The sequence below is a fragment of the Phoxinus phoxinus genome (assembly GCF_949152265.1).
Source record: "Phoxinus phoxinus genome assembly, chromosome: 15".
Lineage (NCBI taxonomy): Eukaryota > Metazoa > Chordata > Actinopteri > Cypriniformes > Leuciscidae > Phoxinus > Phoxinus phoxinus.
In genome coordinates, this window is record NC_136890.1 from 30,097,024 (window position 1) to 30,122,360 (window position 25,337).

At 37.8% G+C, this 25,337-nt stretch overlaps 1 protein-coding gene across 1 annotated transcript; it reads right to left on the bottom strand.

The window, feature by feature from the left end:
- Positions 1-8,263: 8,263 nt before the first annotated feature.
- elk1 (ETS transcription factor ELK1) lies at positions 8,264-23,767 on the bottom strand. The gene is made up of 9 exons (XM_079637775.1): positions 23,067-23,767; positions 19,104-19,312; positions 17,930-18,319; positions 17,630-17,785; positions 16,483-16,719; positions 16,218-16,347; positions 14,705-14,922; positions 13,995-14,096; positions 8,264-12,185 (listed from the first exon to the last, which is right to left on the bottom strand). The coding sequence occupies exons 1-9, from the start codon at positions 23,089-23,091 to the stop codon at positions 12,087-12,089; spliced, it is 1,566 nt and encodes a 521-aa protein (XP_079493901.1). The 5' UTR covers positions 23,092-23,767; the 3' UTR covers positions 8,264-12,086.
- Positions 23,768-25,337: the final 1,570 nt, after the last annotated feature.

Sequence of the window (25,337 nt, forward strand, 5' to 3'; positions counted from 1 at the left end):
GCGCCCCTGCACGCCGAGGCCACGCCCCCTCGCTACTTCCCGTTACGCTGTCATTAACCAATGGGAACGTCAAGCCAGGTCGCTCCGCCAATGACACGCAGGGGGCGGGGCTTCGGCGCATCCCATAGCAATGATGTAATGGTCGAGTTCTCGCTCTCCCTCCAGGTTGAGCTCCTGCGGCAGCGTCAGGCATGGAGAATGAAGAATGAAGAATAACGCTGAGCTCATACACTCTCCTCTCGGGTTTCTGTTTAACACAAAAGCATGATGTCAGAGATAACTCGTAAACCTTTATCCTCTCGGGAACAAGCAAACAAAAGATTTTGGCATTCGTAACAGTGTTCAATAAGAAACGTAAGACATTTATTTTTATGATTTATTACATCTTTGTGGAAAAATATTGATATTTTATTTGTGTAGAAAGATTTTAAAATATATTTTTAGCAACCTTTTTTTAAAAATATATAACTATAACCTAATTGTTATTTTATAGGCTATTATTTTTCTTTATTTATTATTTTGTTCAGATAATTTTTTTTCTATTTATAGTAATTTATTTATTTGGAAAGCTTTTTATTTTTTTATTTGTATTATTTACTACAAATTGTGCGTTTTTTTGCTCATGAATTTAACCTTTATTATATATTTTGCAAACAAAAAGGTTTTGACATTTTTTATGTTATGATATGTGGATCTAGATTTTTTTTTATACTGTTATCAATTTTTTATCCTTTGTAGTAACATTTATTGTATTGCTTTATAATATTTTGTTTTTTAAAACTCTTCATGGGGAACAATCTTTCTGATAACTGTGTTCACACTGCAGTTTCTGCCAGGAGGTTTCAAACATTGCATGTGTTTTGACTGTGACAGATTTAGTTCCTCAGGTTTATTTAGTCATAAACTCATAATTAAAAGTGTTGCCTTCATATGATGAAACGCTCCTCTCTTCAGATAGTTTGATCAAATATGCTGATTGTATGTATGGCAACTTTATAAGATAGTAAAATAAAAGATTAGAACCACCAACCTTTGTTAATGAACATTTTGCATTATGAGGATGTACTCTGAAGATTTTATTTAACTCTGGATGTTTTCCAGCTGTTTTGGGCTCATGAAAAAGCAGCTTGAAATATGCAACAAAAACCAAGGGTGACTAATATCCCATGGGGCTTTGCCAGGGGAAGATAATGTTTACAGCCTCATTACATAACAATAATAAGTCATCTTTCCTCTCTTAGAAACGATTGCTTGTAAAGCATAGGAAGCATGTGATGTCATTGTTGAGTCATGGTCGTATCATGTTCTTATGAGGGAATTTGTCTAGTAATCGTGAAGGTGTTTCAAAACAGAATGTCAAAAGAAAATCCTTTATTTAATACTAAATCCTAATCATTTGTTCTATTTCTTTCTGAAATGTAAACGCGTTCTGGATGGACCCACAGGTCAATGTGTTTTACACCAGAACTGGTTTGAGAACAGATTAAAAAGATGTTGAAAGATAATGAAACATTGGGTATTTGATTTCCATGCTTGTTATCTTGCTGAGCTGATTGGCTCCATTTTTGTATCTCTCTTCTCATCCACTAATGGAGGGAAAATGCTGTGACCTTCCCGTGATCATTACGGCCTTCGTTTTTTTTTTCTATTTTTAATCGGCGTGCTTTTCACAGATCACACATGATACTGTCATAGATTGTCAGTCTCTGAAAAAAATTTTCACAACACCAGATGCATCTGAAACCTTTATATTTATATTTATGTTCTTTGCAGATGTTTTATATACCAAAGTGACATTTGTGTTTGTACTGCCAGCTTAATAGGGAGCCAAGGATACAAATCGAGCCCTCAGACAAAACCTCAAAGTGCTAGGCAACAGAACACTTATTTATTCGCAGGTTTGCTGTATTTCAGCATCGCATACTTTGATGTGCAAAAGATATAAAAATACACTCTTGAAACCTCTACATCAAACGAATGTTCCGGGTTCAATACACGGCATGTAAGATCTATCGACAGTGTATGACAAGCTGTCAATTGCCAGAGAAAATAAATCATAGTTTGAAAAATCATGGGAAGAAATAGACAGCATTTCACATGCATATGCTTTCAATAGAGCCTCATTTTTATTCAATCTGAAACATAATTTAAACCAAAACAAACCCATATAGCAAAAATATTTTTTTTCTGTCCAAAGTAGGCTATATATAGCCTATATATATATATATATATATATATATATATATATATATATATATATATATATATATATATATATATATATATATCAATACATTTATGTAAATGCTTAAAATATTAAAAGAAAATATTATGCTATTATATAATATAATATATATAAATCATAATAAATGTATAATACAATTAAGAATAATCATTTTATTAATAAAAAAACTAAGTTAAGTTATAATATAGGCTATATAATTTATTTTTAATTATCTGAAAAAATATTTTTTTATGGAAAAGTTTTTTGGACCAGTTTTATAATGTAATAATAATGACAGATTGCCCTTGTCCTATATGTTTTGTATTATTTTAAGTATTTTTAAAAAAAGTATTAAATAAAAACCATGCAGCCCATTTTAACTGTCATTAATGTCCTCTCAAAGAGAAACCTGTGGCTGTTTTACAGCTTTGCCACGCTCAATGAAAAACAATCACATCCTTTGAAATCTGGGATTAAGAGGGATTAAGCAGGCAAATATTAATTCCCACAGGGCCGGTCCGTGGGAGAGGCCTGTGATTCAGAGGCCCGCTGATACACACACAGCCAAGTGAGTTTCCTTTACCATGATCAGAGAAAAGTCTGTCCCACATCATGTGCTCTTTCATGAGGCTCGAGCTGCATTTCAACCGAGTAACCTTTCAATGCTATTACTTTTCTTTATTGAACAATGCAGTGCTGTGTGGCGGTTTTGTGTTGTGTGTTCTTTTGGTGAGTTGTGTAGTTGGAGCAGATGTAGGGCTGGAGTGCTGAATCATGAAGTGCTGTAAAAGGATGAGCCATGCGTCTGACTCAGTGAAGGCCATTGGGGACCAGTGTGAACTCGAAAAGAGACGGAGGTGTCTGTTCTGTAATGATAGGACAAATCTGAATGATCAAACATCTATTATTAGACTCTTTCTGTGATGTTTGTACAATTTTTTAAAGAACAAAAAAACAGACGTGTTATATCAAATTATGTGGATTCACAGCACAGTTTTGCACAGGCAAACATCACTCACACTTGCTCTATATGCCCTTGCAACTATAGTACAACACTAACTGCATTGCAATGCCCTGGTAACCCCAGACAACACCCTAGCGTTGTGCCAGTGAGTTTTGCATTGGCAAACACCACTCAAATTTGTCTTTAATGCCCTAACAGCCAGCAGAACACCATATCAACGCACTAGACACCAATTATAACACCTTAGCAATTACATAGCAACACCCTGGTAACCACCCACGACACACTAGCATTGTACTGGTTAGTTTTGTTCAGACAAACACCACTCACATTTGTCCTTTGTGTTCTAGTATACAATTAGAACACCATGGCAACTACATAGCAACACACTAGAAACCACTCAAAATGCCTTGGCTACTGCATAGCATAACCTTGGCAACCATCCATGACACACTAGCATTGTGCTGCACAGACAAAAAACACTCACATTTGTCCTTTGTGCTCTAGTAAACAGCCAGAACACCATGTCAACTGCATAGCAAAGCACTAGACACCACCTATAACACCTTAACAACTGCATAGCAACACCCTGGCAACCACCCACAACACTAGCATTGTACTGGTGAGTTTTGTTCAGACAAACACCACTCACATTTGTCCTTTGTGTTCTAGTATACAATTAAAACACCATGGCAACTACATAGCAACACACTAGAAACAACTCAAAAGACATTGGCTACTGCATAGCAACACCCTGTAGTGTAACCACTGACAAACACCACAGAAATGTGCCAGTGAGTTGTGCACAGACAAACACCACTCAAATTTGTCCTTTATGCTCTAGCAACCACTAGAAACCACCTTGGCTACTGCATAGCAATGCCCTGACAACCACCCACAACACACTAGCATTGTGCCAGTAAGTGCTGCACGGAAAAACACCACTCACATTTGTCTTTTATTCCCTAGAAACTAGTCAAAATGGCAGAGCAACTGCATAGCAATGCACTAGAAACCTTGACTAACATTATAAGTGAGGTAAAAGTGTAAAAATGAAATCTATCGTATGCTCACAAAGCAAATAACCACAATATTAAAGTTAACAACCCAATAAAAACCTCTGCACAATCAAACCCATTACATTTGTGTATATTGATGTGATATGTCCACCGCCTCGTCTCATTCGTGCAGTAGATTGAGTGCAGTTATTTACGTGAAGATGTTTGCTGCGTTTATGAGACGTTGCTGCAGTCATGGCTTCTAATGACTGTCATAGAGCCGCAGATCGCCTGTTCTCCTCGTTAGGGCTCGACGTTGACAAAATAGGTCATTGTAATTCAGTATATGCTAAAGGACACAGGAGCGCTGGAGCGAGGAGAAGGGAACCCATGAGAGAGAGAAACCAGGATCACTGCAGGACTCCGGTTCACGTTGGGTTTGAAAGGAATCTGAAGTCTGGCTTTGCACAATCACACGCGAGCTTCTATTCTGAGTTATTATGAATTTTTTAACAAGGTTTTCTTTCTTTTTTCTTAAAGCAGCCTCATTTTCTTCCGCTTTCTTCTCCACTCATTTTTGTTATGAGGAAAAGGTCATTGTATAAGTAGCACAGAAAAATATCACTGCAGAACTATTTTACCTCTTATGAAACCAATATTCAGACACTAATTAACCGTGCTGTCTCAGGCTTTTCAGAGACCTGCTCAAAATGACAGATTAATTATTACAGAATGAACCATTTCAAGAGATTTCAAATTGATATGGTGATTGGGTCATTTTCAAGAATTGGTGCCATTTGTGTCCCCATGACTTATACTGATATAATTACTGGATTTTGAAATTTGCCAATTACAAAAACCAGTCCAATTATATGACAGATTTAATGCTCTTTAACCTAGTGTTTAGTGCAAAATAAAACATTAGTTTGTTTTTATATCAGAAAATGTCCAGGTCCCCATTTATCACAATTACAGATTAAATACAAATTTTAATAAGTCATATTTTATACTTTATTGAAAATGTTCATGCATTTTCTCCCTCAGTTTCTGACCAACTCTGCTTAGCTGTGGCAGTCCCTTTTTTCTAATCTTTTTGACATAATGTTTAAAGTCACCATGAAAGCAAAATGGACAAACATTTTTTTAATGGAATATTGCATCATTTATTTAAAAAAAATGCTTAAGGGATAGTTCACCCAAAAATGAAAATGTTGTTCTAAACCTGTATGAATCTGTTGAACATAAAGGAAGATATTTTGAAGAATGTTGGTAGTCTCGCGTAGCCAGACCTTCAGACTGACGGCTGAAGGTCTGGAATTCATAGCAGCTTTCTTTGGCCAAGGCCCGCCCATAAGGCCGTTTGACCGACATGTCAAACAACCAATTACAGTTCGTTTCGTTCAGCGTCACGTTTCGGGGCGTGGAAATGTCCCCACAACAACAGACCGGCGTGCAACAAGTCAGTCAGCATAGAAAATCTCTTAAAGATAAAATAATCTCTTAAAGAGTCTATGCCCTGAACCTTGCATACTTTTGAGAATCCTACGTTTAGCTGATCTTGATAAATGCTCATTGTCACTCATGTAAACACAACCGTTTTTCTTCTGCAATCACACGTCTGCGTTTTTGTTTCCCGGCGGACCGAAAGTAAACACGACACTCGCACCCCCCGGAAATCCGATAAAATTCAACCAATGGGCGTGACGTCTGAGGCTGAGACTAGAATGTTGGTAACCAAACAGTTGCTGGTCTCCATTGACTTCCATAGTATGAAAAAAAAAGAAAAATATGATGAAAGTCAAATGGGACAACCTGTCACTCACATGAGATTGATTGACCAATGGCGAAACCACAACAATTCAATGAACCAATCAATTTCTGATGCACAACATAACAAGCAACAAGGAATAAAATACTATCGGAACTTCCATTTCACTTTAAGGTAATGATTTTGACCACATGGTTTGAAAAACATATAAGTTAAAATAGCAATTTAGGATGTGGCTTAAAAAAACACACAATATATATAGTAACTATTATAAAGCTATTCTTTGAGTCATCTGGAGTTTTTAGGAAACCTGTTTGAAAAACAGTCAATATTTTTACAATTTAGTAGGAGATATAACAAACAGCATCGTAAGGTTCATGCCATGTCGGAATTACCGTAAAAAAAAAAAAAAGTTCACATCCTCTTAAAACTCATAAACAACATGTAAACTCGGAGAACTTCAACTTGTACCACGTGGCCGCTGCAGATTCATTCCAAGAATGTCACATGTTGTCATGGTGTTAATGCAGCATCATTTCAGTATCACTATATTGAAGATAAAGATGTCTCCAATGGATACATCTCCTGTACTTTGGGCATGAAGTGAGAAAATATGCTCTATTCAAAATTCATTTTCAATTATAATAATTTCAACAGTAACATTTTCAAATGAGATGCCTCAAAAACACTATTTTAAATCACAAAAGGCACCGTTTCTAAGAACAACCCAATTATCAGGCCTTCATATCTACACGGATAGTGAGCTGTCAGTTCTTAAAAACTAAACATCAGCAGTTAATAAAGCAAACCGGAGAGTCACGTATTCAGTCCCCTGATATGCGTTTGCACATATTATTTCATCTTCCACCCTGGAGCGTGCTCGTTTAATCTACAGGATTATTGTTGCTGGAGTCCTGGATCCATGTTGAACAGACATAAACCGAGAGCGCTTACAGGTGGTGGCTGGGGTAAACAGACTGTTAATTGGGAGTTAATGAGCCTTACTGACGATCTTCATCTGTGGGACCTTGAGTGAGGTGCAATTAAAGCAAACCTGCAGCGTGAAGCTTGAAGTCCATTCGGCGCAATAAAAAGCAGCGACCCGATGCTCAGTCTCTTATGAGCATCTGCAGCTGCGCCCAAGGCACCAGGGCAATAAAACAAGGCCTTATGCTCTCAAATATCATTTATTCTACAGTCTCTGCTTTGTAATTTGAAATTTACAAAGAAGAATCATCTGATTTTGGTCCTGCACTTTTATTTGACTACTCTATTGAGTTATTATTCAGTTATTCCGAGTATGATACCCCAGTGTATACTTCACATTCTAGCAAATGCAGAAGGTTTTGATGTTAGAAGTAAGCTGCTATCATGAACACACAGCCATAGTTCATGAACTAAAAGTTCTACCTGACAAACTTTCTAAAACGTGCTTTGTCTTCATAAGGTTATTCCAGGTTCGAATCGGCTGCATATTATCTTCATATCAACAGTTCTTCCCGGTTTCTCTGTAGCTTACGGCGCCGACGTCGTCAACACGTTCAAATAAGCCTGACGCTTTCATCATTCTTTCTGTTTGCATTTCAGCAGAAATGAAAGTGAGTTTTTTGAGGAGTATTGTGGGGTTTGGTTAATCAGCGTTGTGTGCGGGTCCTCCTGCGCCTGAGTCTTATAGCCTGACTTTAATTAATATCAGTTCTCTGCTTCCTGAGGGCTGCTGTCCCGGAGGAGGCATGACATACAAAACATAGTCCCTCAGGGATTTTTTTTTTTTTTTTTTGGTTAATTTTCAGTCTCACACCAGGAAGAGGCGTGTATTATATCATCCAATTTTTGAGGTTATGGAAAAAAAGGAGATTATTTATGGATATCTTGCTCTCTTTGCTCATCACGTGTTTGTTTTTTAGGCAGTTCGTGTCTTGATAATAATTCATCAAGCAAATTATATTTTAAATGACAGTGCTTGTGTGGCGAGACCAATAACATTAAATTGTTGTTATACATAATTCAGTAATCTTTTTTGCTATTACTCTACTTGAGGCCTATTTTTTAAAAGGTCACCACAAGTCAGTATTAAAATGTGGCTATATATTCTCACACACACACACACACACACACACACACACACACACACACACACACACACACACACACACACACACACACACACACACACACACACACACACACACACACACACACACACACAAATATAGTTACATTGATTGATAGACAGACAGACAGATAGAATGATAGAACGACCAATAGACAGACAGATAGATACTGACAAAATGAATATTAAACAAGGTAAAGAACAAAATAGCCTTTTATTCATTTTCATATTAGTTCCGAGTCTTTTTTTGTCTTTAGAAAACAAGATTAATATCTATCACATAAACAAACAAAGTAGAATGTGCAGATGAAAAATAGTTTGTCTCTTTCCAGTACATATAATATAGTATTTAGACAATTCAGAAAAATAAAAGCCTCTCCGTCCCTTTATGAAATAAACTCCCAGAGAGTGATTCTCATCCGGGAAAGGGAGCTCAGGCCGCAGAGATCTGCTTCCCAACAGTCCAAGAGTCCTTCAGGACCACGTGTTCCTTCTTCACAATAGCATCCTTTTTTCTTTTCTTTTTTTATTACACAAATATATGCGTAGCGCAAGATTTCCCAACACATTATTGAATATAGAATACATGAACAGTTCCCACGTAACATTTCAAAGAGGAAACAACAAGTGAAAAGACTTATTACAGCATCTGACAACCGCAGATGTTCAAATTCAGTAACTTGAAAAGCAAAATGAGGCAAATGTCTTAACAGTTTCGAGCCACAATCGTTTCAACTCCATCTCCAGTTTGGTGCTTGGATTTGTGACTTCATAAGCAGGTAACAAGCATTAAACAGGTTTTCTCAATGAGAAACATTGAAATGATTGACTGTCTTACAATGGAAAATTGTACATGGTACGAAATCTGTGCTGGTATTAGGAAATAATTTAAAGACTCCTTCACAAAGGAGAAAACCCGTCCCAGCCACCATCTCTACGGTCCAATCAATTATTCAATAAATGGCTTTATGTAATGTCATTTGCATAAAGGTTTCAGTGACTAGAACATTTACACATGCTGGTTTACCAACAATAATTTACATGTTTTTTTTTTTGCACAATTAAAACTTGCACAAATACAATTTCTGCACAATTTTAGTTCTAATGAGGAAATAGGACAGGGGAAAACACTTTTTAAATTAATATTTCTGGTTATAAGCACAATAAACCTTACTCCACATAAAAATATTCTGGGATGACTTAAGAAAAAAAAGTTTTTAGAAGCTATTAATACCAAAATAGTTTGTCACTGGACGAGCACATACCCAGAAATCCCACTTTAAGGCCTATTTAATGTGGTATTAAGATACCCAAACAGTCTTTGTAGGTTCAGAGACGTGCAGCATTAGATTCATTATCTCAAAAGGGGGCAGCGGTTTCATCAACATGACAAAGGCTCGTTAATATTACAATATTAAACATTGTCTGAACCAACGCAATGATTTTTAAATCATTTATTTCTACATTTGTATAACAGAAATGGTTTTAGATATGGCTCGCCATTTCTGTCTTTTAAGCTTGCTAGTTTGTAAACAACCCATCTGGGGATAAATGAAGTCATCGTCACTATGTAATAGTTTGATTCGGGGAAGTGTGCTGTCACTGTATTGATCAGTGCTGATGTACGGTAAAGGGAACAACAGCATGGTAGCAGGGGGGAAGAGGACGAGTCTAGCTCAAAGACACCAGCTGTAAAAACGCATTCGCAGTGCATTACAGAGCGTTAGCTGCACGGACATTCAGAGGCACAAACAATCCCAGAAATCCAGACAAGCTTGAGAAGACGGCTGAAAGCAGTATGCAGACTCGCCGCACTGCATTAAAGATCACGGATGGGGAAAGTACAACTCGCAAATCACTAAATTCATCATCACAGTGAGTTATTTGATATTGCAGGCGTATTATTTTGCCCAATGCATGGCGTAAAAGAACCACAAGTAACTCACCAATGAAAGTCAATTAGTTTTGTGTGAATCTGATCCCATTTAAGCTGATACACCAGGTCGCTGTGCTTAACACGCGAGGCAGAGCCTCCTCGAACAGAACATTCAATGTGTCGACTTCAATGTGGCGCCGAAAGCTGCGGTGAACGATTACTGATCTTCAAGGCCTTTCTCGAAAGCTTTATATTAACAAACAGTCGTTCACTGAGATTAGAACAGTTCGCATTGGCTCCGCGCGTATACAAATCAGCCACGAGTTGCACAAAATGCAAGAGAGAACAATCTTGAGGACTGAGAGGTGACACGTGTAGGCAATTGCAGCATGCTACGAGAAAATCCTCCCGAATCGGTTACAATTACGCAGATATAAAAACGACAAAAGCACCAAATTAAAGAGCCGAAAGACACTGACCACCCAAATGTTTTCTTGGATTGAAAAGAAGCATGTTATGCGTGAGTTTAGTCAAATCGAATGATAGAAAAGGCTGCATGGCGTGGAGGCAGTTACTGTCCATAAACACCGACTACAGCTTTCTGTAGAACGCTATATATAACCACCATGATTTCCCCACAGGAAACTTGAGCTTCATACACAAACTACAGGCGCTAGAAAATATGCAAATAATCGTTGGCTTTGTGTGTCAGTAGGAAAGAGTCGCAATGTATTTGCGTGGCTGCTTTGACGCGTCGAGCTCTTGACAGCTTTGAGGTAACAACCGTGAGTGTGATTTTAACACATCAGACGAACATAGCATAAGAGGCAGGCCGCACAAAACTACTAAACATATCAAAAGCAGCTGCATAAATTACTTTGACTATTTACAACGCTTATTGAGTTTTACACTTATAGCTGGCCAGTCGGATGCATCAGTTATGTACAGTGTCAGAACGAGAGAGCGTTTTGGTTGTGTGAAGGTTCTTATAGCCCTTTGATGTGGCAGAGTAAAAATAGAAACTCAGCATGAGAAAGAGACTGAGAAAATGTGAAACGAAAGAGAAAAAAAGGATAGAGATGCTAAGATGGATTGTATATAAACAGCTGGTCTTTGGTCTCCTCTGGCATTTTCCTTACAAAAAAAAAGAAGAAGAAAAAGCATGAAACTGCAACGCTTCGCCATGACACTTCTGAAACCTTTGCCTGCTTTGCCAGAGAAAGGGCTCCTTGAAAAGAAATATTAAAAAACCAACAACAAAAACAGGAAAGTGAGAACAAAAAAGAAGAAAAAAATCTGTCAAGTCTTGGAATGGGTGCAACTTATATTTACAAGAAGGACATTTTGAAATAAAGGAATGATTTCGTAGAAGAAAAAGATCTTGATATCATTCTGAATCTCTTTCGTATCCTTTCCTCCCTGGTTCCGCCTCTTCAAATCCCGGGAATGGCCGTGACATTCCTCTGGCATTTTCAATGCCTCTTTAGCAAAATGCACTCCTTTGTCCATGGAAAAACACAAAATGTTTAAAACAACAGTGTGTCATATCCTTTTAAAAACTGATTTGTGTCTTTGTAATGGCAAAGAAAAAAATAATCTTGCACTTTAATCTGTCAGATTTCAAATGCATGCTTTCTATTTTCACAAAAAGAAAGAAGTTTTTAAGAAAGCAATGCTCCGTCTGTAAATGGCATTTCATGCCTTGATTCAATCAGAGGTTACCTCGTCTGGTCCATAACTCATAATGTTACGGTGAGAAATCAAAAAATAAAGTGAGATCTCAAGAGTTCCAAATTCACAATCTGAGCATTCCGGAATGCACATCACATGATGCACCAAGAAACATCAAAAATAAATAAATAACCGTTGATGATCATATAAAAGGCAAAGGGAAAAACAAAAGAGCAAATAGTCTATGAAATACCACCATGAAGCCCAGAAGCGGGCTGCTCTGTCAACCAATCGTAAAGGACAGCTGAGAGCGCACTCCTCTTGTCGAGCCGTCATTGGAGCGGAGGCTCCGCCCAACTCGAAGCAGAACTTGTTATGGAGTGTCTCATCTTTCATTGGTCGTCCTCAGCGTCTTATTGGCTGGGGAGTGAGCCAATCACCACGGCAAGAGACAAATGAATTAAATCGCAAGTCAAGGTTTCTGTGGTCCGGGGGAGAGAACGACAGGCGTGGATAGGCCGTCCACGCTCAGTGCCGGGATCTGGATCTGATTGCTTCCGTTGGAGGGGAACTGCAAGAGTAACAGCACGGTATTAATCAGGATTTAAGCTTGACTCTGTTAAAAGACACTTTTTAATGTACTGCATTCATGGCTAGCTATCAATCATTTTTACTCGTTTTCAGTATGCACGCATTTACAGTCATACATTTACATTGGAACATCTAATCACTAATTAAACTGGACAATATTAAAGGGATTATAATAAAAATGCAAAACTAGTCCAAAAAGTCATCTACCACGACAGACAGACAGGAGGTCGCTCATGTAGGGTTACGTTTAATGGCCCTGTTCCTGTAAAACTAACAGCGTGTAAACCTTGCAAACTCTGCACTGCTGCTATTGTCCAGCAGAGGATGCTCACATGCTTTTCTGAGGAGGAGTCCAATGAAACCAAAGCCTTCATAAAATTAAGCACACTAGATTTGACATCCACTAAACTTAAGGAATAAGCGAAGGACAACATGGTGAAATCACTACAATGCAGAGCCTTATTTAATGTTTAGTTCATTTCTTTATAAAATGGGAGCAAAAATTATAAAAGACCATAATAGCAATAAATAATTGTATTTATTGTTATTATTAGTTATTGATAATGGTAGTAATAATAATAAATGGATTTAATGAACTAATTAAAAAAAGGGGGCATTAAATGTGATAAGACACCAAATTCAATAACAATGACATTTATTATAATTAAATAATAAAACTAATCGACAATTAAGAGTGATGAACTGTTATTATTATCTATAGTAGTAATAATAAGTTAATAACTACTGTTTTATTGTATTTTATTGTAAACAATAATATAAACAACACATAATTCAAATAATGTGTGATCATACAGTAAGTGTGGGAATCGCTGGCTAACTTACAACAGCTTGAAACTTTTCTCATCCATTCAGAATTTACAGAACCATTTATCATCCAAAAAATACTTCATGTAATGCAGTGGTTCTCAGTTTTTTGGTGACGCCCCCCTTTAGACTTTTATTTTTTTTATAGACTAGAAGTGCCTATCCCCACTTCTGACTACCAAATAATTTTACTAAAAAGTATGAACGTAAAGATTTTTTGTTTTAAATGCAATGAAAAACACCTGCAATTGTTTCACTTTGTGTTGCTGTTGAAACATTAAAAAATATAAAAATAAGAGAGATTATTAGACCAGACCTTTTAATTTAAATTAGAATTCCAGGGATGTAGTGTTGCATGAACAATACATAATCGGCCGCCTCACAAGCTTAGCTTCTTGTATGTTTTCCAGCCAGAAAACGGCAGGGGAGAGTTCACAAAAAACAGCTAGTGATGCCGTCCGCTGAATTGCCACGGCTGTTTTTTTTCCATCTTTTTCTTCCCCTACCCCCACACACTTTGAGAACCACTGATGTAGTGACATTCATTTCCTTGTATTTCAGCTTAAAAAATTATCACAAGAATATTTTGGGGGGGGAGTCATCTTTTGGTTCTCTGCATTTCTCCTCTGCTCCAGCTCGTTTCCTAATCAAGCTTTCTAATGAACCTGCCATTGTATGCTATGAATATTACAAGCTCTGTGACGTAGTGCGTACTGCGTATGTATCTCTATTGCAAGTAGCTTTGGATAAAAGTGTCAACTAAATGTGTTAATAAGATATCGGGTACCATGACAATTCGAAAAGTTTCGAAAATATGTCATATGTTGTGATGCATTTGATGGTTATGAATGGAGTGGGCAGAGAGTAAATTCTCAGCCATGCGATGAGCCGAGGGAGTGTGAGGAGACAGATGGTGTGCTGCTGCCATGCTGTGGACAGAAACTGTGTGGACAGGAAGTCTCACCTGGAAGGAGAGCTTGGCAGGGCTGCGTGGAGCGATAGGACTGAGCGTGCTCCAGAAGTGAATGGTTGATGGCAGCGGACTCGGTGTCAACAGCACTGGAGTCTAAGTGAGAGAGAGATTTGAAGAGGTTGTGTGTGTGTGTGAGTGTATGAACCATTTTCCAAGGTCATTGTGTTGTATCTCTTTGTTCTTGGTTATCTGGTAACACAAGCATTCGTATCTCTCTGGCTTTGTTAAAATCACATTGAGACTGTGTGAGTAAGAGCTTGGTACATGTGAAGCATCCATTCATACCACACAAATGCTATTGTTGCCTCCCACAAAGAAAACAAAAACAAGATATTGCTGATATTTTATAAAAAGTATTGCAAACGCAAAGATCTAGCTTTTAAAAACACAAGACTGTAATATAATGCTAAAGCTCTGTGATCCATCATTTAAAAGCAATCTCTTTGTGCATTGTATGTGGTACAAAAGGGCATTGTGTTGAAATCTGGGCTGTAAACTGCTTAAAATAACTATTTTTATATTTTCTGGGGTGTTCATGTGAGTTTCATCTTAATAATGCTATTGCACGCAGCACTAATTAAATTCCATCAAATAGTGCAAATTAATTTAAATTTGTTATCTCAATGAAATGCATTAAAAAATGTACATTTTACATGTAAGCACGTTTTTAAACAACCATAATAATGAACTGAATGGCTCACCAGGGAATGGGAGGTGATGACTGTGGGTGTTAAGGTGTTTGTGGCACTGCCAGAGGCCAGCAGGCTGTTCACCGCAGCATTGACCTTATCCAGTGAGAGTCCAATAGGCAGCAATGTAGACGAAGATGGCAGCTCCAGCACACGTGGCTTCTTTGATTTAGGAGGCTGGACTTCCAGCATGCTCTCTGAGAGGGAGGCTGATGAAGTATTGGTGTCCTCTGAAAACAGTTTTGAATGAAGGGCTGAAATTGGCAATTGATTTTTAAACACTGCGGTCTTTGCTGACCTATAACTATGTTGAATAACTGTAAAGCATTCCTTGAAGTTGTGCATTGTTTAATAAAAATGCGGTATCAGCAATATGATAAAAGATATATACATTTGATAAAGAACTAATCACAATAAATTCCTCCACCAATATAAACGCCTAATAGATTTTTTTTAAGGAAAAGGATGCATTGAATTTATCAAAAGTGACAGTAAAAAAAATATTATGATACAAAAGATCTTTAAACTTTAAAATCATTTTGAAAACAACTGTTTTTAACATTGATAATAATCTTATGCATCTAATTTGCATATTAAAATGATTTCTGAACGATTGTGTGACACTAAAGACTGTAATGATGCTAAAAATTCAGCTTTGTCATCACAGGAATAAATAAAAAATTTTAATATATTAAATTAGAAAACAGTTATTTTAAATTGTCATAATATTTTACAATATTTCTATTTTTACTGTACTTTTGATCAAATGAGTTTGACTTGGAGAGCACAAGAGACTTATTTCAAAAACAGCAATTAATTAGCTTAACACTAGGCTGTTTACAGTTGCCAAGCCACTTGAAGTAGTAATATAGAGTTTATTTGATCTCCCTTTTATAACTGAGACTAAAACACTAAGGAATGAGCTACCAGTTACAAAAAGATTCACTTGGAATTTTTAAATGTAGTATCCCTAAAAACTAGATCAGACAGCTGCTTTGAATATCACCAGCTATTCTGAGCTCAAAGTCTTTTTAATGAACCAGAATCAACCAGAACATTTAAAGCTACACTGTGTAGGATTTTCTCCCATCTAGCGGTGAAATTGTATATGACTACCAACTGAATATTACTTTCTAGCCCCTCCCATTCCGAGGGCGTTTTAACTCCTACGGTGGCCGTATTATTTGAAATCTGCCGGCAGTCGCGAGTAATCTCCCCCTCGCATTCATCACGGTGCCACTGAGTGTAAAAACGCGAAAGGCGAAGCTTGAATTTCCAGGTATGTCCCTCTTTGGCTAATGTATTTTCAAGATGGAGGCGCAACATGGCTTCTGCCATTCGAGCGACTCGCTCGTATGTATTATAAATAGCAGATTCTACGCTTACGAGAATACTTGATTAGTTGGTAGAAGTCATTATACATTAATGAGCACATATAATTTTGAAAGAACAAAGTGTTTTTTTTGCTAAGAATCAACTAAAAAAATTACAGTGTTGCTTTAATCAACCAGAACTTTTGACTAACCAGGTAACTCAGGATTCTCTTCCACTTCCTCTTCTCCAACCGGCTGGGCCACTGGCTCCACGCAGGGTGACGGGGAATCCACAGGGATTGGGGAATCTGTATCTCGAGGGACAGGCACTGTGGACACCGACTGAGTATGGCAAATAAAATAAATAAATTACTCTTGCATTTCATTTAATTCCAACCAAACACCACCGATTCAAACACCCTTTTTTTGATGTTGTACACGGAATAATTCATTAATGACTGTGACATGTCTGTTCACCTCAACATCTGTTTTTTCATCCAGATCGACAATCTCCAGCAACTCTTCCTCAGCCGGGAGATTGGACTCTTTGGTCAGCCCGACAGAAGGAGGCTTTATGACCACAAACACAGGCTGAGAGGGGTTGACAACACATTCGCCATGAGCCAGAGGAATTAGCGAGGTCAGAGAGCTGGGATCAGACAAGTAGATCTGTGGTGGGTCACCCAAACTCTGGCTCTTCTGTGCTTGAGCATTCTGTGGGATGGATGGATAGATGAATTTAAAACAGTGTTTTTATACACAGATGTCGTAATTAGGGCTGGGTACCGATTCAAATTTCAAGAATCGATTCGATTTTGATTCTCAAGATCTTGAATCGATTATCATTATTCGATCCGATCTGATCCGATCTTATATTTTTAAAATCAAAAGTTTTAACTGTTCATGAACAATCAAGTGTTTGTATTAAATAACATTCACAAACATACATTAATGTTGTAAAAATGTATTGTTCACTCAATGTGTTGATGTTGGAAAACGAATTTGCACGCGCAAAAAATGCGCTATGTGAACGGCTCTTTCCTTCTTTCTGGTCAACAAGTGGATTCAGAGAAACCGCATTAGCAGCACCGCCGGTCGCCATGTCTCAGTGTGTTTATGGGGAAAATGTAGGCCTATTATTAAAATCGATCCTCTGAGTTACGGATCGATCTTTAGAAATTAATATGAAAATCGATTCAGAATTGGTGAATCGATTTTTTCAACACAGCCCTAGTCGTAATAATAACAGAATTTATCATGGGTGTTGGATTGCATGCTGATTAGCTGACTTTTAGGCATTTTCCACTAATAATAATGCATAATCTTTTGTAAATCTGCCTAACAATGTCATGTTGACCAGGAGGCTTCATTGAGTACAATGGATAAAAACTAGTTTGTAATTCTTTTACATCCATACTGTGATATTTTCAACTATTTTTATTGTGTGGGACTTGATTTTATCAATTGGGAAAAGGGCTTGCATGAATGCAATGCAATTTCTGACACTATCAGAACTTCGTCAGAGGCTGAGATTCACTGCAATTATAATTAGCACGACTGTAAACATGTAAACACACAAGGCAATCAAAGACTGACGATTTTGCCCAAAACAAGCCATTCTTACTGTGGTTGCAGTGGCTGAGCCAGAGGGTGTCTGGGGGCTGAGAGCGGGTGTAGCACATGGGGAGGGGTGGGTCACTATCACCTGCAGACTGCTGCTCTCCACAGTCGACTGGGCCTGAACAGTTCCCTGCTGCCCTTCTGTCTGACATATTCGTATCTGCAACATACACATACATAACCACTGTGAAACAAATACCTGATGTGCCTCACAAGGTTTTACAACCCGTTGATAACTCGTTTAACTAATAACTTGTGGCATCAGAACAAGAGACAAAAACATGAAATCCAGAATGAAGCTGACCTCGTGCACTGTGTGGTCCAGATGGGCAGGTTTGGGGCTGCCGTCAATCAAGACGTGCTCTGTTTTGATGAATTTAGAAGTGCTTTTGCAGGGTGACTGCAAGGACTGGATGGTGAAGGTAGAGTAGAGACCAGACTTCATGTAATCGTTGCGGGAGCTGCGTTGCACCGAGCTGGGGGAGGAGCGCTGAACCTGCAGGCTCTTGGAGAGACACGGGCTGGTGCTGTTAGCAGAACCTAGAGGTTTGGTCTGAGTGGACAGCTCCAGTTTCTCTCCCGCAGTGGCCCTCTGTGAATCCTCAGGCCCTCTCAGACCATCAGCAGAGTTGGGGTCCGGATAGGTCACAAACTTGTAGACGAACTTCTGGCCGCTAACTTTCTTAATAATATTCTGTGGGAGTATGAAAGCAATAATAATATTCACCTTATATTAATCCAAGCCATTCCTATTATCTTTAGTGTGTTTTTTTAAATATTTTTTTATTGTAGTTATACAATACAAAATTCCAGAAATGTATCATTTATTCATGGAAAAATAATAGTGAAAGATTTAAATATTGTCCAGGCTGATTAACTGGTTGAAATTCATGAATTTTGAGAAAATAATGTCAATTTAATGTTTAATTCCATTGATTTAATCTAATTTGCAATCATTAAATTAATATATCGAATATACAGGTTGTTATACTGTTCAAAAGTTTGGCGTCAGTAAGGTTTTAGAAAGGAGTCTCTTATAATCATTGCAATATTCGCATACCGTATATATTGTGTGTATAGTATTCACTTAAACACAGTTGGTTGTCTTAAGTGAACTTAAACATTTTGGCGAAAACCGGATGAGTCAGAACTCAGTATATTAGATCTGTGCATTAGGCCTTAAAGTGAGGCCATTTAATTTTTACAGTAAAGACTATGCAGTGTTTTATTTTTACATGTATTCAATTTCTGTAGCATTTCTTACTACATCTTAAATAAACCTGCTGTACATAAAAAAACAGTTTATTTATTGTATTTGTCCTATCGTCTTTAATTTGCTTTTATTTTTAATGACAAAGATACCGTTATCGTGAAATAAAAATTGTTTATATTGTGAAATAAGACTATGGTCATACCACTCCGAATAGGGCCAAATGAAACCAAGCCTGATTCACAGTCATAGTGATTCCTATGCATACCTTGTCATAGTAGTAACGAAGTGCCCTGCTTAGTTTATCATAGTTCATGTTGGTTTTGTTCTTGCGAAGCCCCCAGAGTCTGGCCACCTCCTCAGCATCCAGCAGTTTGAATTCCCCGTCCCCAGACGTCCAGGAGATCAGGTGCTTCTGACTCTGATCCTCCAGCAGGTGTAGCAGGAACTGCCACAATGTAATGGACGGATCCATCGCTACAGGGCACAGAAAACACACAATGTTAACCAGGCAGTATTTGTAAACTACTGTTTAAAGTGTAGGGGTGCTAAGTAAGTGCTAAGTACCAAGTTGAGATTTAAAAAAGGGACTACGGTACTACAAAGGACAATGCAATTAGTTCTAACTAAATGTAAAACAACCTGTAATTACTAACTTTTTACTGAAATATATGCCGATATCTCACAATCAAGTCATATGTGCTGTAAAAACAAAGAGACTGGTTTTACTAGCTATGTTGCAAAAAATACTGCATCTAAAATACGTTGATTTCATTGTCATTGTCATCATGGTAAATATGTTCTGGAACTGCAGCCATGTTAGAGAGAAAAAACAGCCTTTTGGGATTTAACTAAGTACAGTAAATTACATCCTCTTTCTTTAGGCATTTTTTTATGGTTGGATTGAGTAGATGAGTGTAAATGGAGAGTGAACATTTTATCTGCAGCGACATCGAGGGAAAACAGGCAAGAATTAATGGTGCTATACAGTCAGCTGAGGACGTGTATCACAAGTTCAGGAAGAACATGTTGAGAATGCAAATGAACCCGATTACCATTCCCCCCCTTCATTTACGTAACTCATAAGCAACACCTTAGAAACGATCACCATGGTAAAAGCATTTAAGCAACAGTTTCTAAGGAATATAAAAGACCCCGCCACCTTTTAAGCGCAGTGAACCAAACAAATCGCAGGGAATTGCTGATGACAATGAAGGGAACCGCATTTTAACTCAGCACACAAAATCGAATTAATTAACACATTCATTAATTAAAATGTCATTAAAATGAGCTGTAAGTGATTGAGTGAGTGCATTCATTAACAGTAAAATGTCTTTAATAAATGGTGTCATTCTAGGACTGAAACACCAGAAGAATATCTTGTGGGCAGCTTGTGCAACCACACACCAAGGCAAACAGAGGGTTTTACAAAGCCGTGGTTCAGGATTTAAATGTCATATTGTCCTGTCAGCCTATTATCCACACTTACTCATCAAATCAACATCTCTATGCAATACTGCTGAAGTTACTCATTTCTATACAGGCTGAAAGAAAAGTGGAAATTACATTTCGTTTTTTGAAGACATTTCTATAACACATTTTAATTGTTCCTGCTAGAAATATACACAATATAATTCTGCATTGAGAACATGTAGATTGGCTTGAAAGTCGAATTAATCTGACCAATAACGGTGAAAAAGAATAACACTCAACGTTATTCATCCATAAGATATTACATGAAAGATTTGTCTGAATAAATATCACTTTAGTTTCAAGCAATTAATATGAATAGATCAATTAAAAATGTGTTAAATGTAGAATTACGCAGAGTACTAAACATATAATAAAAAGTGCTTGTGTAACTATACTGTAAAATGAACACAAAGAAAAAAAGTATTTTTTTATAGATGAACAAACTGTACCATACCAGTTATTTGTCAAGATTATTTATCTAAATAGTATTAGTCAATATTGTATGTTTTAGATTTATTTAGCAGAATTTTAATCTAGTTGCATCCCTAAATAAACAGCCATTGAAAAAACAAAGCCAGTTTTTTAAAGTGCCCCTCCTATGCTTTTAATTCCTCTTTCAAATTTGCATAATGCCAGTCTACGGTCTTCATTATGCCAGTCTATGGTCTTCATTATGCCAGTCTACGGTCTTCATTATGCCAGTCTATGGTCTTCATTGGCTGCCCGTGAACGTCTACTTTGACACTCAAACGCTGTAGTTGTAGCTGAGACTGGAAGAGTTTGGTTTGTGTTGTCGTCATGTCGAGAAGACGCTGTTTTTCAGCACTGCGAATCCGCTTGCATGCACCTCCAAAAGACGAGGACTGGGGTAAAACTGACACCAACATTACTGTTCCTATTACTGTGTATCAAGTGCCGAGGAAGCCTCTGGAGCCGAAATGCATATATGGGAATGGGCATTTCATTTCCGACCCTCGCTGTAAGTGATAAACCAATCACAACAGACAACAGAGTCATCTGACCAATCAGAGCAGAGTAGGCTCTCGGTAAGGAGGGGTTTAGAGAGACTGAATCTTCGAACGAACCGGTTTCAGACTCTTTGATAAATTAGGTGATGCTGCAGTGTTTATTATGAGGGGATTAAAGTGTTTTTTTGACCTTGGATGCATGTAAATCTATTGCAGGAGACCAAAATAAGGAACCTTTAAAATAGCATAAAAGGGGCACTTTAAAAGAATGAGTACCATCATGAGAAACTCCTCTATAATGTAGCAACATAATAAACAATGGTATAAAATTATGAAGTGCTTAAAGGCTGCACTAACAGCAGAATCTACTGTGTTTAGGCCAGTAAAACAAACAGCTTCAGATCTTCCCAAAAGCACAATAACACACTGAAGCTTTCATGAAAAACCTATACTGTCTGCTATGGTGATTTAACCACACATCTACACCTTCATTAAAAAAACAATACTGCCATCCAAATCTAATAGCAAAGTTAACCATATGGTCACTGTATTTAAGATAAAAATGTCATAGCGGTGCCAAAACCAAAGAATCTGATGCACGTTTGTCTTATTTACACTTTGATTATTCACTTATTTTCCTTGCAGTGTTACATTCTAGCTGAAGAGCTCCAGCATGACTAATCAAGGGACTAACACTGCACAGCTTGCCTTAGTCTAATGCCTCATAAATCAGCCTGTACATCTGAGGAAAGCAAATAAAAACCGGCACTGAACAACACAGATCCGTTTCCCCCGCCTTATTGCCTTAAGACTGTTTGGGGACCTCAATGCTTAATAGTCAATTATCTTGAGTTCTCAGGCTGCATGATGACTTATTAGCCAATGAATGAATTGCCATCAGAAAGGAGGAGAGAGCCAGACAGGACCATGATGTGTGCAGAATTAATCCAGTGCTAAAACCAAACAAATCCCCTATAAAATGTACTCTTGTCTCAAGTAGGGCTTCGTAGCAGTTCCTGGAGGGTTCATCAATGTGCCCACCCTGTCTCCTTGGGTTAATAGATGACACTTTTATTTACACAAACTGACATGTGCATTGCACAATCATGTTCAATGCACGTTTGGAAAGCAGTTCTTATGCATTTGCATCAAAGTTGTCAGAGTAATTAAAAAGGCCTTGTACAAAAGGAACCGAATAATAGAGCTATAAGGTAATAATGTGTGTTTTATATATAGAGCCTTTATACAACAGGGCACGGGCTTGTTTGACAGCTCTGACACTCAATGTCAAAATATTTAATATACAACAATTGAAACAAATACACTTCTGTCAAAATATATCCTAAATCTTTTGCTGGTTAGTACAAAAATAACCAGGAGACAAACACGTCAGCCAAACATTGATATAATGTATTTGATTCTGAAAAAGCGGCATGTGGAGACACTGTCAGACATTTGGATTTCAAAACATGTACTCAAACACAGTTGAAGTGCATCAGGCTTCCAACAGGTTTTGTTAACCCACCCTGACCAAAGTAACTTAAGGTGTAAATGCCACTATTGTATATGGTCCCTTTATTACTTTTTGGACAATCACGTTGATTTGAACACAACGTTCTGGCACACACCAGATTTAAGCACCATCCAACTCATGAACAAATTAACCGTGAATAAAACAGAGCTTGTTGTGAATGTATGTCTTTATTTGACTAGCAAGCACTTTATTAAACTCGAATGCAATTCACGTTACTCCTCCATGTCCAACCTCCTTGAAGTGGAATAAAACTTACCGCTGATCAGCGGGTTGGACTCCATCTCTCCCAAATAAATGTCTTTATGGGCGGTTTTATTCTTTGGAGATTAAATCACGTCCATTACTGTGCTTGCTGGGTGTCAGAAGTCGGCGATTTAATTGCGTTTGGTTGTTATGTAACACATGCACCTCTCCCTCCATGTTAGTTGACATTAGCAGCTAAGTCGCTAGCTCTCGTTAGCTCACGCTGCCTGCGCGTGCACCGTTCCTGTCAGACGAACTGAAGACTTCTTCAAACGTCAAAATACTCCAGTAAAATCGACTAGGGCCGCGGTTTAAAAGGAGGAATGTCACGCCCTGTCTTTAAAGTAATAAAGAAACAGTAAGGTGGGGTTCATTCCAGTGTGGTGGACGGTCAGGGAGGGCAAATAAAACGAGACTCCTGATCAGGTAGCCGTTGCTCCGTCCACTTCGGCGCGAAGCGCGCGATCTTCCCTCCTTCAGCGGTGTCCTGGCAACGGACGGAAAGTCCTCGCGATCTAGCCAACCGCACGCGCGGCTGCACTGTTGGTCCAAACAGCTCAAAATAACGGGGTAGTAAAAAAAACAGAGCGCTCCCTTCCGAAGTTTTTTTTTTTGTAACAACAACAACAACCTCCGCTCTGCTTTCCCCCTCTTTGCTTCCTGTTTCCACGAACGCCTCGACTACTTGTTTCTTTTTTTTTTCCACCTCTCTTTGGTCCGCGAGTCTCCTGTGAGGCCGTGACGTCACTGCACTGGCATGACGTGAGTCAGCTGTAGAGCATAGCAAAATGAATGAGGACAAACTTTTATGTGTTGCTTTGCTTTCTTCTTGGGAAGAGAGACTTTTTATTCAGCACCAAGGTCGAATGAAAATGTTTGCACAAAGAAAATGCGTAAATTCTCTCTCTCTCTCTCTCCCACACACACACACACGGTTTTATACCTTTACGTAGACATACTGTTTTTTAAACTGTACAAACTGTATATTATATCCCCTATTACCATAACCCTAACCCCTAAATCTACCCATCACAGACAACTTTCTGCATTTTTACATTTAAAAAAAAAACATCATTAAGTATGATTTAAAGCTGTTTTCCTCGTCATGACCAAAAAATGGCCCTGGTGTCAAAATGTTCACATTTTACTACCCACACGCACACACACACACACACACACGCGCACACACACACACACGCACACGCACACGCACACACACAGGTTGCTGCTGCAGGATTGCCCGGAAATGTTGCATGCAGGGGTTTTCCAGGGGGCCACAAGAGAGTGCTAGGGGGGTCCGTAGAAAAGTTTAGAGAAAAACAGTGTAAAAAAATGAATAAATACATTAACTATACATAAAGAAATGTGAAAAAAATCAAATAAGTACATTTGATTTGAGTAAATAAATAAATAATACTAATAAATATCTAACTGTACAGTACTATAGTAAGTAGAAACTAAATTAATAATGTAAACAAAATATTTTCCATATATATTTTACACAGGTTTATGATATTTTTTTCACAGTATAAGTTGGGTCTTTAAACAGGATAATTTATAGCTGCCAATTTAATTTTAGGCTTGGGGTCCTAAAGGTCGGCCATATTTGGGGGTCCGTGACATCTAAAAGATTGAAAACCCCTGACAAAATGTACGGCCAAAACAATGCATACTGCATACGTAAAATAATAATATAGGAAGCATAAATGATCTTCGGACACTGATTCATTGGAAATCGTATGTACAATAAAGGTCCCTGTAAATCCTGAATAATATATAATCTGTAATTCCACAGCCAGTGCTGATACTGTCACATTATAATGATTGTCATTGTGCCCAAATGCGGCAGTGAGTCTTTGTACAAAGAAAAATAATCTATTTCAGGAAGCAAGTCTTACAGTGCTGCCACAATTCAACATCCAGTTTCCATGGCAACTGTTACTAGTGTGACAGGGTAGCCGTCATCCATGTTACTAGTGTGACATGGATGCTGCAGAAACTTAACATTAACCACTGTCTTCATCAATCAGAACAGCTAAAATAAAAGTTTCATTAATAATCAATTAATTTCAATGCAATTCTTGAATCCCAAATGCAGCACAGAACTGATTATATACATTTTATCCTCTTATTATTTGTAGACACAACCAACAAATAAATACTACTTGTATTTTATATTCGCTATTTTAGATTAATTTTGAGCTGAAGTTTTGAATTCAAGAATCAGCCTGTACTCACATTAACAGGTCCCCCCCATTCTTCATTTCCAATAATACAATTTTAA